The sequence below is a fragment of the Myotis myotis genome, unplaced genomic scaffold, assembly GCF_014108235.1.
Source record: "Myotis myotis isolate mMyoMyo1 unplaced genomic scaffold, mMyoMyo1.p scaffold_m19_p_1, whole genome shotgun sequence".
Taxonomy (NCBI): Eukaryota; Metazoa; Chordata; class Mammalia; order Chiroptera; family Vespertilionidae; genus Myotis; species Myotis myotis.
The window spans coordinates 162,803,810-162,818,088 of NW_023416313.1; the positions used below are offsets into that span (position 1 = coordinate 162,803,810).

At 40.3% G+C, this 14,279-nt stretch overlaps 1 protein-coding gene across 1 annotated transcript; it reads left to right on the top strand.

Annotated features, from left to right (window-relative positions):
• On the top strand, positions 1–546 carry LOC118675855 (E3 ubiquitin-protein ligase RNF4-like). Its single transcript, XM_036348695.1, has one exon. The coding sequence runs from the start codon at positions 1–3 to the stop codon at positions 544–546; it is 546 nt and encodes a 181-aa protein (XP_036204588.1).
• The last annotated feature ends 13,733 nt before the right edge of the window (positions 547–14,279 follow it).

Genomic DNA, 14,279 nt, shown 5'->3' on the forward strand with positions numbered 1-14,279 from the left:
ATGAATGCAAGTACATGCTATGGTAGTGTGGTGAATTCTAGACAAGCTCGAGAATTTTGTACAGCTCGGGGAGGAGGCCCAATTCCTGAGGTGGTCTTGGAATCGGAACTGATAGAACTCGGAGAAAGTGAGGAAGTGGTTGACCTCACCTCTGACACTCTCGAACCTGCAGTGATTGACCTAACTCACCATGACTCTGTTGTGATTACTGAGGAAAGGAGGAGGCCAAGGAGAAACAAAAGGTCACTCCAAGGACAAACTGGCATCTGTGTGCTGAGCAGTGAAAAGAAGCGGGTGATGAGAGACAGAGATGTATATGCCCTGGAAAAAGAAACTTTTAGGTGCGCACTACCTGGTTATGTCCAGTGCCGGATTTGTATGGACGGGTACTTGGAGATTGAATTGAGTAGACGGCATATCTATTCTACAGCATGTGGCCACATCTTCTGTAGTCAGTGCCTCTGCACTTTCCTTCGAAATACTAAAAGTTGCCCAGTTTGTTTGAAAAAAATTGACCGCCATCAGTACCACCGAATTTATATATAACGTGTGCTTTGTTGCTCAGGATAGACAAACCCCCTGACTGGATTTTTCCACGTCTTTGCGCAGAAACTATGGAGTTGTTGGTATCCAATGCTCTGAGCTCCGAAAGTCTGATTTTAAACATTGTTCTCTTGAGTGTATGAAAACTCTTTTATTGCTCACAAATGACGAGACTGCTTTTTTATTCCTTTGGCTTCATGCTGCAGGCCTGGACTTTTGTTGCTATAGTGAATCAGAAACTGGTGGTTGTCCTCAAAGCAATTTTCCTTTTTTCTTCTTCTCATAGTAATCAATTTTTAACTGGTCACATGTGGGCATTTTGGATCATGTAAATAAGAGCAACATCCTAGAGATGGGGAAGCAAGTAGATGGAAGGAAGCTGGGAGACAACTCTGAAAACCAGAGCCATAAATACAAGTTTGGACTTTTATGAGATAAATAAATAAACTTCATTCTTTAAGCAACTATTATACTGGGTCTTGTTTAGAGCAATTGAGCCCTTATTTTAATTAATGGACTAGGCAGGGTGCTGTCTCTGGGTTTCTCTGGATTTCCTGCTTCCACTGAGTGGAAGGAAGTCAGTCCTACCTGTCCAACCAGCAGGGTGGAGTGGGGTATTACCATGGGTAGGCACCAGGTCCTTCTGGGACTAGTGGCTTTCAAGGCCGGCCTGGGGAGCTGCCTAGGCACACTGAAATCTAGAGTTGTGGTTCTGTGCTCTCTGACCTGCTGAGCCGGAAAGCGGCTGCCTTCACCCTGGCTTTACAGGTATGCCTGCCTTCTACCACACTGAGCTGATCAACAAGTTGGTACACTTCTCTGAACAAACACATCACTGCCTCACCATTCCAACTGCTTCGGCAGCCTGGCTAGGTACCGGCCTTGGGAAGACCTCCTCCCCTCCCCACCACAAATGCACACATTAGCTTTTTTCTTTTGCAGAGAATCACTTAGCACAGTTCAGCTTGCACTTAGAATTGGAGAGGGCGTGATTTCCATGGTGCGCTTACCTTTTCCTTCAGAATGAAATGTGCAGTGAAGTTTGTTCCTTACTTACAATGGTGGTAGCCGTGTTGCTTTCTTCCAGGGAGACTCAGTCTTACCAGTGGAGCAGTGCCCATCCCTGCATCATGACTGTCTACGCACTGCAATCTCTGGAATGTCCTGTACTCCAGACCTCAGTTGCTTGACTTAGCATAGGATATGCAAGATAAATGTGGTATACTTCCTTCTGTGCGTTCTTTTGTATGTTCTGAAATGAAATGAGGAAGAAAAAGAACATGAAAATGAAAAATAGTAGAAGAAAGTTCTAAGTATTAATCTTCTTACATTTCAATAGGCCATCTTATGCATCTCACTTTGGAGAGTATTAATTGCTCTGTGACATAGCACAGTGCATCACATACCATATTTTCCTGTGAATAAGACGCTCCCATGTATAAGATGCCCCCCACTTTTCCAACCCAAAATTAAGAAATCAATATTTTAAACATAAAACAGAACACATTTTTAAAAATATATTGATTTTTTACAGAGAGGAAGGGAGAGGGGTAGAGAGTTAGAAACATTGATGAGAGAGAAACATCGATCAGCTGCCTCCTGCACACCTTCTACTGGGGATGTGCTCGCAACCAAGGTACATGCCCTTGACCGGAATCAAACCTGGGGTCCTTCAATCCACAGGCCGATGCTCTATCCACTGAGCCAAACTGGTTAGGGCCAGAACACGTTTTTATTTAGTAATTACCACAGGTAATGTTTACATACCAGTACTATGATGTTACACAGCATATCACTTTATTCAGTCTCTGTTGCATCACTGCTCTCTTCATCACTATTAGTTCCAGGCATATCAAGTTTTTCAACTTCTATTGTATCACTGCTGTTTTCTGAGTCACTGTCTATATATGTGAGATCACCTCATAAACTGGTGGCATTTTCTGAGTTAACTTTGTTCGTGTTCTCTTGGCCAACCCTTCTCTCCTCATGAAATTGCCTTTCCTGTAAAATCAACAATGTTCATTTTGCTTGCAAACATTCTTGCCTGACATTGAATAAGCTTGGTTGACACACATAAGCCACTCTGGTGCTGCTCCATAATCCAAGTCTTAAGCCTCTGCTCCACGTTTGCCCATTTTGCTGGTTTTCCTTTTAAGGTCTTCTTCTTTTTTCGCATCTTAAGGAGTTGTTCTTCCTGTTTTCTCCACTGTCTGATCATACAGTCAGCGGGAGGAGGTCCACATTATCTCCGCAGCTCTATTTCCATGCGCTTTTGCATAGATGATTACATTCAGTTTGAATTTTGCAGAGTAAGACAATCTCTTACCGGTATTTATCTTTTTATTTTTTTGACATCTTTATGGGCTCAGAATGCACTGATCCCCGTTGCATCTGTGCACTTTCCACCTCAGTGACAACAAGGCTAGTGATTGGAGGAAGCCTGTTTGACAAGGTATGGGCAGTTATGCACCTGCGTGGCTCCCTCCTTGGCTGCCTTCCGTGTATAAGATGCCCCTCGATTTTCAGTCTAACAATTTTAGAAAAAAATAGTGTCTTATATGATTTTAGAAAAAAATAGTGTCTTATACACAGAAAAAATATGGCAGTTGACCAATAATCAAAACACCTGTGGTGCCTATTAAACACAAATTCTGCTCCTGCATGTATTGTCCATGTGACCCAGATAAAGAGCACACCCTCTCTAATTTGGAAGCAGCCCTCAAATCTCCCTATGGTATTCTACTCAGCCCACTACAAATTTACCTCACCTGCCAAGTTCATGTAGACATTTGAGACTTTGATATTTGATTTAGGGGAAAAATAGGATTCTGACTCTAAAGAATAAAGATACATTTTACAGACAGCAAAATGCACTAGTGTATAATTAGATGAATTTGAACTAATATACACATTCATATGACCAACACCAAATAAAAATAATGGGAAAATGTCATCATTCCAGAAGTTTCCTTATGCCCCCTTCTTGTTAATTCCCAACCCCAGAGGCAACCACTGTGTTGAATAGTATCACAATAGTATGTTTGGGGATACTGATTTATTACTTCATAGTTTAGCCCAGATTATCAGGGACAAAAATTTGGTAGGGATTTGGAGTATAAGTACTAGGGTCAAGTGTTTGTTTTAGTGGGAGCATGATATATTCTCTTAAGAATTAAAGCAAGCCCTGGCTCAAGATAGCTCAATTGGTTGGAGTGTCATCCCAATACAACAGGTTTGCCAATTTGATTCCGGTCTGGACACATACAAGAACCAACCTTGGCTAAGATGTGTAACTCCTCTGGGTGTCATTTCTTCCATCTGTAAAATCTGAATTCCTAAGACTTCCCATCTATCTCTAAAGTTTGTGATTCCAAAACCTACATAGCAAGAGGTCCCAAATTTCACAAGGGGGCATTTAAAATTTTACTTTCACTATTTAAAAACAAAGTTGGGGGTAGACAGTGGACAGTTATGTCTAAGAAACTACATCAGGTTTTACCACATAATGGTGGAGGGGGAGACAAAGTCATAAACCAAAGTTGCTTTTCTTTTCCAAGCCTCAATTTTATCATATATAAAATAGAAATGATAATACCTACTTCATAGGATCATTGTGGAACAACAAATTGATGTTTCTCTCCCTCTCTTTCTACAATCAATTAAAAAGGAAAGAAGCAAGAAGGTATTAATAATGACACCTGCTATTTTTACGCACTAGCTATGTTCCAGGCACAATGTTAGGCACTTCACACATCATGGGCAAAGTATACACTTAGGCAAGAACAGGAACCCAACAAAATGTAGGAGCAGAGGTTGAAGAGAGCTGCCACATGGCACTTAATGTGAATAATTTGGCTACTAGTGTACATGGCTATGAGAAGTGAGAACTAAAGCTACAAGGGAAGATTAAGGCCACATCATGAGTAGAGCACTGTGTGCTGTGTTATGAAGTTTATATTTTATTCTACAGGTGCTAAGAAGTCATTAAAGGCTTGGGAGCAGACCACCCAGAGAAAGATTCTTAAGGATTTGGCATGATCTCAGTGAAAGCAGAAGATACTGTTTCAAAGTTGAGGAAAATATATGGAAATGGAATAAAGAAGGAAAGACCCTGGTGTTGATTTTCCTCTAAAAATAGAAGTGTATTTTATGAAGTGTATAAGAAAAAGGAGGAAGTAACCTTGGTCTAAGGCAGCGGTTCTCAACCTGTGGGTCGCGACCCCTTTGGCGGTCGATTGGCGGTCGAACGATCCTTTCACAGGGGTCGCCTAAGACCATCCTGCATATCAGATATTTACATTACGATTCGTAACAGTAGCAACATTACAGTTATGAAGTAGCAACGAAAATAATTTTATGGTTGGGTCACAACATGAGGAACTGTATTTAAAGGGCCAGAAGGTTGAGAACCACTGGTCTAAGGAATTTAACTGGTACTCTCCTGCCCTTGGATGTCTAACAGTTTCATTTCAGCACAGCCAGCAGAGCTGTGCAAGCCTTTGAGCTATAGTAGCTCTTGAGAGATTGTCGTTTACCTGAGGCGGCAATAATAGGAGTCCTGAGGGACAGCCATGACAGTTTGGATTTAGCTTTCAGGTAAATAGAAAGGTGGATGCTCCTTAGGCAGGAGTGGAAATAAGATTAGGTGAGGCAGACAAATTTATCCACTTGATGCCTGATCTAGCTTTAGGCCCAGTTAGTCCCACAGTGGAATAATTTGGCAATTTTCATTTGTCATTTCCTGATGTTCATTGAGAGGCTACAGCAGAGAATGAAAGCTAAATCTGGGCAGCATTTGATATGGGTCCTTTCCTCTTCCCCTAGCTTTAAGCAGGCAAACAGATCCTTCAGGGCATATTCCGTTCTCCTGGGGAGTGACACGAAGAAGGCATGTGGCCTCAGGTGTGGCTCTGCCAGCATCACTAATCCTCTAAACCAGTGGTTCTCAACCTCGGCTGCACATTAGAATCCCCTGGGAATCTTTTTAAAATCCTGATTTCTGGGCCTCATCCTCTGGAAATTCTGTTTCTTTGTTATGGGGTGGGGCCACAACATTAGTAACAAAGAAACAGAATTTCCGGAGGATGAGGCCCAGCAATCAGGATTTTAAAAAGATTCCCAGGTGATTCTAATGTGCAGCCGAGGTTGAGAACCACTGCTCTAAAAGGAGGGCAGAAGAGCTGTCAGTGGGTGTGACAGGATAGGCAATCAGATACCCACATCATTTGCCTTCCCCGCTGAGAAGAGAGCCTTTAAGGTACTAACTTCTCACTTTGTTGTTGAACAAACCCAAGCCACTGAAATAGCACCTTCTCTGTTCTCCAATAAGAAGAGAAAAGGTGTTCCAGTCGGTGTGGCTCAGTGGTTGAGTATCGACCTGCGAACCTGGAAGTCATGGTTTGTTTCCCCATCAGGGCACATGCCTGGGTTGAAGGCTCAATCTCCAGTGGGGGGTGTGCAGGAGGCAGCCCATCAATGATTTTCTCTCATCATTGATGTTTCTCTCTCTCTCTCTCTCTCTCTCTCTCTCTCTCTCTTTCTCTCTCTCTCTCTCTCTCTCCCCTTCCTCTCTGAAATAAATAAAAATATATTAAATGAAGAGAGAAGGTGGCATGCCCTCCCTGGGGAACATCCACTCACATCTCCTTTTTGAGTAAATGTTCTTTCTCCTAAACTCTTAAGAATCCCCACGAGACTTGCAACCAGGGGAGAAATGGGCAGTAGCAGATCGTCTTGGGCTTACCCCCTGAACCTGTCTTTAGGCCCCCTTTTCTCTGACTTCCAAGCGAGCTAAAGAAGCCCCACCTTGGCTCATTTCTTTCCTGTAAGATTTCTAGACAGCCAGAGTTGCATGCCTAGTCTCCTGTTGCTTCTTCTATCATAGGCCCTTCCTTGTTTCCTTATCCCCAGCTTTAATAAATGTACTCTAAAAAAAGAAAAAAAAGTGCAATGCATTGTAGGGCATCAATGATTCATTAATGCACTCACTCACCTGCTCATTTATCTGGTATTTATGAAATTTGATAGTGTGGTAGGCCTGTGTAGTTAAAAACATGAATAAGACAATCTTTTTCTCTAAGAAGCTACCAGGTAGTGGGGGAGAGACATGAAAACAATAGTTATAACACAAATGAAAGAAATAATGCAGTGCAATAAAAGCTATGATAGAAATATCTGCTAGGTGCTGCATAAAAGAAGCATAAAAGAGAAGTAATTTTTAAAAAATATATTTTATTGATTTTTCACAGAGAGGAAGAGAAAGGGATAGAGAGTTAGAAACATCGGTGAGAGAGAAACATTGATCAGCTGCCTCCTGCACGCCTCCCACTGGGGATGTGCCTGCAACCAAGGTACATGCCCTTGACCGGAATCGAACCCGGGACCCTTCAGTCCGCAGGCTGACGCTCTATCCACTGAGCCAAACCGGTTAGGGCGAGAAGTAATTTTTTTGTAATTTCCTTGGAGTCTAGAAGATAGAAAATTCAACTTTTAATTTATATTCAGCTGTGTTGGAATCAATAAATATTAATAGCTACTTATATCTCTTGTTTTAAATTAGAAAGTTAATTTGAGGGAGAAGTTTTGTAAACGATTTGCTATACAAATGTTAGCACAATAATAATAATAGCTATTGCCATTTATTGGGTTCTCACTATGTGCCAAGAACTGTTAAGTACTTCACATATGTAATTTCATTTAATCCTCACAATGATCCTATGAAGTAGGTATTATCATTTCTATTTTATATATGATAAAACTGAGGCTTGGAAAAGAAAAGCAACTTTGGCTTATGACTTTGTCTCCCCCTCCACCGATTATGTGGTAAAACCTGATGTAGTTTCTTAGACATAACTGTCCATTGTCTACCCCCAACTTTGTTTTTAAATAGTGAAAGTAAAATTTTAAATGTCCCCTTGTGAAATTTGGGACCTCTTGCTATGTAGGTTTTGGAATCACAAACTTTAGAGATAGATGGGAAGCCTTAGGAATTCAGATTTTTTTTTTTTTTTTTTTTATTGCTTAAAGTATTACAAAGGGTATTACATATGTGTCCATTTTATCCCCCCGCCCTAGACAGTCCCCTAGCCTCCCCTATCCCCCAATGTCTTATGTCCACTGGTTATGCTTATATGCATGCATACAAGTCCTTTAGTTGATCTCTTACCCCCCTACCTCCTGCTCCGCAACCCTCCCCGGCCTTCCTGCTGCAGTTTGACAATCTGTTTGAGGCAGCTCTGCCTCTGTATCTATTATTGTTCAAAAGTTTATAATGGTCTCTATTATCCATGAATGAGTGAGATCATGTGGTATTTTTCCTTCATTGACTGGCTTATTTCACTTAGCATAATGCTCTCCAGTTCCATCCATGACGTTGCAAATGGTAAGAGTTCCTTCCTTTTTAGAGCAGCATAGTATTCCATCGTGTAGATGTACCACAGTTTTCTAATCCATTCATCTACTGATGGGCACTTAGGCTGTTTCCAGATCTTAGCTATGGTGAATTGTGCTGCTATGAACATAGGGGTGCATATATCCTTTCTGATTGGTGTTTCTGGTTTCTTGGGATATATTCCTAGAAGTGGGATCACAGGGTCAAATGGGAGTTCCATTTTCAGTTTTTTAAGGAAACTCCATACTGTCTTCCATAGTGGCTGCACCAGTCTGCATTCCCACCAGCAGTGCACAAGTGTTCCTTTTTCTCCACATCCTCTCCAGCACTTGTCGTTTGTTGATTTGTTGATGATAGCCAGTCTGACAGGTGTGAGATGGTACCTCATTGTTGTTTTGATTTGCATCTCTCGGATGATTAGTGACTTTGAGCATGTTTTCATATGTCTCTTGGCTTTCTGAATGTCCTCTTTTGAAAGGTGTCTATTTAGGTCCTTTGCCCATTTTTTGATTGGATTGTTTATCTTCCTTTTGTTAAGTTGTATGAGTTCCCTATAAATTTTGGAGATTAGGCCCTTATCAGATATGACATTGGCAAATATGTTTTCCCACACAGTGGGTTTTCTCGTTGTTTTGTTGATGGTTTCTTTTGCTGTGCAGAAGCTTTTTATTTTGATGTAGTCCCATTTGTTCATTTTCTCTTTTGTTTCAAGTGCCCTAGGAGCTGTATCAATGAAGAAATTGCTTCGGCATATGTCTGAGATTTTGTTGCCTTTGGATTCTTCTAGAATTTTTATGGTTTCCTGTCGAGGAATTCAGATTTTACAGATGGAAGAAATGACACCCAGAGGAGTTACACACCTTAGCCAGGGTTGGCCAGTGCTCTGATAGGTGACAAGGCTTCTGTCTTCCAGGACAGTATTCTCCCTCCTGGGCTAAATGCTCTAGAATGTGCAGACTTTAGGATTTAGTACTATCCTATTTACTAAACATTGCTAAACATTCTAGCCAACAACAAAATTATTCAAGATAAAACCAAATTTTTTAACTTAGGGACATAGTTTTCAGGTGATCATCAGCATTTCTTAGTCACTTACTTGACAGAAATTTGATTCAATGAATGCCATGTACTGTCAAAGTGAACAAGACACAGCACACCCAGCAGTTCACAACTTAGTGAAGGGGAGACATGCAATAAAAGATTAAAATAATTATGTCCAGGTATGTACAAAGATCTGGGGTGCTATAGAAATGGGTAAACCGGTGGTTCTCAACTGGGGGTAGGTATTACCTCCAAACCCTCAGCAGATATTTGGCAATGTCTGGAGGCATTTTTTGATTGTCACAAATTAGGGAGTTGCTACTGGCATCTAGTGAGCAGATGCTAAGCATCCCAAAATTCACAGGATAGCGCCCCCCCCGCCCCCCCTCCCCGCCCCACCACACACACACAACAAATACTTAACCAGTCCAAACGATCAATAGGGCTGAAGTTGAGAAACCCTGGTATAGAACCAGCAAAATCTTTTCTACAAGGAATAGGGGGAGGGTAAAGTTTGGGTGCTGGTTACAGCAGAGTTTAATGAAGAGATCATGATGGTTCAGGGAAGGGTGATCTCAGCAGAAGGGACAGCATGTGCAAAGCCACAGAAGCATGGCATATTTGGGCAACTCTAAACACGAGGGGAAGAGTTGTGGGCATTAAGACTGGACAGCTGGGCAGGACCTAGATATTCAACAAAATATACTGAGTTAGAGGAATTACTGTAAGAAAAGCTATGTGGTTTTATTATGGCCACTCAGGAGCACAGTCTAGCCATGTATCTGTGAGCTAACACTGACGAAGCTGTTTGAAATAAGGCTTTTCTCGTCTTGCCTCCTTAGGGCCTGGGGTTCTCTAGGCATTTGTTACTTTTTCAGACAATGTGAGCTTTGAGAGATGGAAGAGCTCTCTATTAAAGCCACTTAGCTGGGGTCTCAATGCTGTGATGGGATTATGAGGGGCGAAGTGGTTATTTCTCATGTATTAGGCTTATGGACAGATGATTCTTTTTTATTTTGTAGAGCACCCTAGTTCAGAAATGGAGATATGTGAACCTTAAGATTAGACTGCCAAATAAATAAATAAATAAATAAATAAATAAATAAATAAATAAATAAATATTAGACTGCCACCTGGCATCTAAATGAGTTGCTTTCCTCCTTCCCCCACAAAAAAAAAAATGTGGGCAGGTAGGCCATTACAGTCAGGGTCTCTCTTTTTCTTAAGCTAATAATGATCAGAGCAACTGACAAACTGCCACGGAATCTGCCAGACCTCAGCCTGGCCTTGCCCCTTCTCCCCGGCTCCTGAGCTTTCGCCTCCTTCTGTCATGCTCTGAGTCCATTCTTAGCAAGCTCCCAGGTCCTGGTCTCCTAGTCACAGCCTTCTGAGCCTGCTGGGCTCTGGTTCACGTGTCTGCCTGTGCCCCTCGTGGCCTGATGACAGAACTTAATGGAGGTGAGTTACTCTTCTAACTCAGCTGGCTTTCTAGGTATAATCCGGAAAACCCAATCAGAAGGGGGTATGCATTTTAGAGCATGAAAAGATATTCAGGGAAATATTTAACTATGACAGCTTATACCTTCTATACTCATCCAGGTCTTGGAATAACTGAGAATTTAGATAAGAGAGACTGTAGAAAAGTAATGAAACCTACCATAAATTAAGTAAAATGCTATAAAAATTTACTTTCTTTATTAATGTATCACTTTATTTTATATTGAAAAAAGATTATTATGTATAACTTGGTTTTCTTATTGTACTATCACACAATATTTTATATTTAAAGCAAAGTTGGTTTTCAGAGGTTAAATATTTTTAGTAGAGTTTCTTTAAGATCCATTCAAAGCTAAAATAAAGGAAGTAATATTCTGAATTAACAGTTCTCTTATAGACAAAATAAAATGTTTGTTTACTATAAGAAAGCTGGAAAAACTCACTAAAATTCATCAACTAGAAATTTTAACACAAATTCTTGTGTAATGAGCTATCATTTCCATCAGTTTCCACTTCCTACAAAGTGTGATTTAAATGAATATTAATCATTAACATGAGGTTATAATTTCCTCGATTATGGGATATTCTCTTCCTCTTCTCTGTCCTTAACTGTTGAAACAGTTGTAAGTATTATTTTAATAATTTCTAGAGAAAAAAATACACTGTTGCCTATTCCTACCACACTCTGAAAAGCAAAACAGGACCTCAAATATGCAACAATGCTCTTAAAAAGCAACAGATCCCCTTAAATATTTTAGTATTCATGATTTCAAAAGTTCACAATCCAAAATTTCTCAGGAAAAATCCCCACAACTCTGGGAAAAATTAGGTATTTCTTCTACAGGTTTCCAAGGATTTCATTGCTCTACTTCTTGCCTTTTCTCTGCTCTGTGAGACTGTACAAGGTTAATGGGAGAAGGTGGATGTGCTTCTTCAGAAGGTGATTCCTGTAAGCCACAGGCTTTCTAAGGACAGATATCGATCCTTGACTGAATTTCCCTCCCTGTCCCCTAAGGTTAAGCTTTCACTAAGGGGCTGGCGGTGGGTGTGATTGCTTAAGGTTTCTAGGTAGAGAAATTTCAGAATCTTCTTTGGTTTCCAATTCTATTCCTCCCTCTAGAGAGCAGTGGGAAGTTGTTCTAGTTATTTGCCTCACAAAGTTGGTCCACTTAATAAACTCAATTGCAGAAAACATCGATTGGTTCTCTGCTGACTCAAAGATTAGGGTAATGGACTTTAGGGTCAGATAAATAGTTCAAATTCAGGCTCCTTCACTTAATTCCTGAGTGACCCTAGCAAGTTATGTAACCTCCTTAAGCTTTAATTTCCTTAAAAATGGCATAATCATACCTATCTCACAAGGTTGTTATGAGGATTTTTTAAATAGTCCTTTGGTTTTATTTTTCTAGGATAAAAAAGTATAGGCATAAATGTTTTTACATGGTCCTAATGAAGATATCCTTTAAAATAATTTATGAAATAGTTTAATTCATGTCTCTTGTTTATCGGTATCCAACAATGTCACTGTTAGCCTTGATTAATTAGTTGAAAATTTGAGATCAGAAGAAGTAATTTATGAATATTTCCCCAATCCCTTAGAAACATAATCACAGAAATAAGTTATAACTTCATCATAAATCTTTGGAAAGTAGACGTGTTCATTCATTATTAATAGGGCAAGGATCTGTGATTAATAGAGGATTAATCTGTGTAAACTGGCTTCCACCAGTAAAGACATTTTCTGAAAATCACAGATATGTCAGGAAAAAAAAAAAACCAAAGGAAAATGACAGGTTTCTGGTCAAGATGGCGGTGTAGGTAAATGCGGTATTCACACATCTTCCCACAACCACTTCAAAATTACAACTAAACTACAGAACAACCGTCATTCAGAACTACCTGAAATCTAGCTGCCAGAAGTCCTACAGATGAGGATATAAAGACTAGTACAGTGATGGTGAACCTTTTGAGCTCGGTGTGTCAGCATTTTGAAAAACCCTAACTTAACTCTGGTGCCGTGTCACATATAGAAATTTTTTGATATTTGCAACCATAGTAAAACAAAGATTTATATTTTTGATATTTATTTTATATATTTAAATGCTATTTAACAAAGAAAAATCAACCAAAAAAATGAGTTCGCATGTCACCTCTGACATGCGTGTCATAGGTTCGCCATCACTGGACTAGTAGGATGGCTAATCCCACATCCATGTGTGCTGGATAAGAATCAGGAGGGATATCTGGCTGTGGCGGTCCCCCCTGAGGAGCAAGGGGTCCCAGCCCCACACTAGGCCCCCGAGCCCAGGGTTCCAGAGCCAGGAAGAGAAGTCCCCATAACTTTCGGCTGTTAAAAACCAGCCTCCCTGTGTTTGTTTCTGTGTATTAGAGCTGCTACATCTCCCAGGCTTGGCAGAGTGGCCTAATGTACTAAGTGTCCTTAGGGTCCAGTAGCACAACCTCCCTGCTCACTCAAGCTGGGAACTCCAGGCATGTCCCCCCCATGTGGGCTGTGTACACTCTCCTGTTGTAGTTGAGCCTTGATTGCTGTTGGCTCAGTTGGTTGGAGCATTGGCCTATACACCAAAATGTTGTGGGTTCGATTCTTGGTCAGGGCACATTCCTAGGTTGTAGGTTTGATCCCCAATTGGGCGGTATATGGGAAGTAATGGGAGGTAATTGATTGATGTTTCTCTCTCCCCCGTCCCCCGCACCTCTCTCTCCCTCTTTTCCTCTCTCTCTAAAAATCAATAAACATATCCGCAGGTAAGGATTAAAAAAATGTTATTACTCATTATTGAAATAGAACTTGTTGAAAATGGTACTTGATTTCTGCGGTCTTTTTTGCAAAAAATCACAATACTAGGATAACCACGAGGAAAATATCTAATGAATCCAAATTGAGAGACATTTTACAAAATATCTGACCAGTACTCCTCAAAACTGTTAAGGCCATCAAAAACAAAGAAAGTCTGAGAAACTATTACAGCTCAGAGGAGCTTAAGCAGACAAGACAACTGAAAAATGCAATGCGATAGCTTGGATGAGATTCTGGAACAGAAAAAGGATATTATGGAAAAACGTAGGAAATCTGAATGAAGTATGGAGTGTAGTTAATAAAAAAAGAAAGAAAGGAAATGACATAGACCATTCTGCTGTATTAACGATCATGTGAAACAACATAACCTTTGTCCTCGGAGTTCCAGTGCAGCTTCTATACTACATCTGTGCCAAAACTACGACTGTGCAAGACTGACAAGCAGGTCACATGCTAAATGCACCTACTCCACACCAGATAGCCAACAGTAGTCTGAACCAGATTTGTTTGCCCTGAATTTTGGGTTGTATTCAGTAGGAAAGGATGGTCTAAATCAGTGATGGCGAACCTTTTGAGCTCGGCGTGTCAGCATTTTGAAAAACCCTAACTTAACTCTGGTGCCGTGTCACATATAGAAATTTTTTGATATTTGCAACCATAGTAAAACAAAGACTTATATTTTTGATATTTATTTTATATATTTAAATGCCATTTAACAAAGAAAATCAACCAAAAAAATGAGTTCGTGTGTCACGGGTGTCATAGGTTCGCCATCACTGGTCTAAATAAACATACCTAATAAGTCCATACCAAAGGTGAGCAATGCTCTACATATTTGTACAGGGTGGGGCAAAAGTAGGTTTACAGTTGTTCTTATGAAAACAATACAATAATTATAATTACTAATACAAGAATAAACTGTTTTGCATACAACTGTTCTTATGAAAATAAGAACGGTAAACCTACTTTTGCCCCACAACTAAAAAAGTT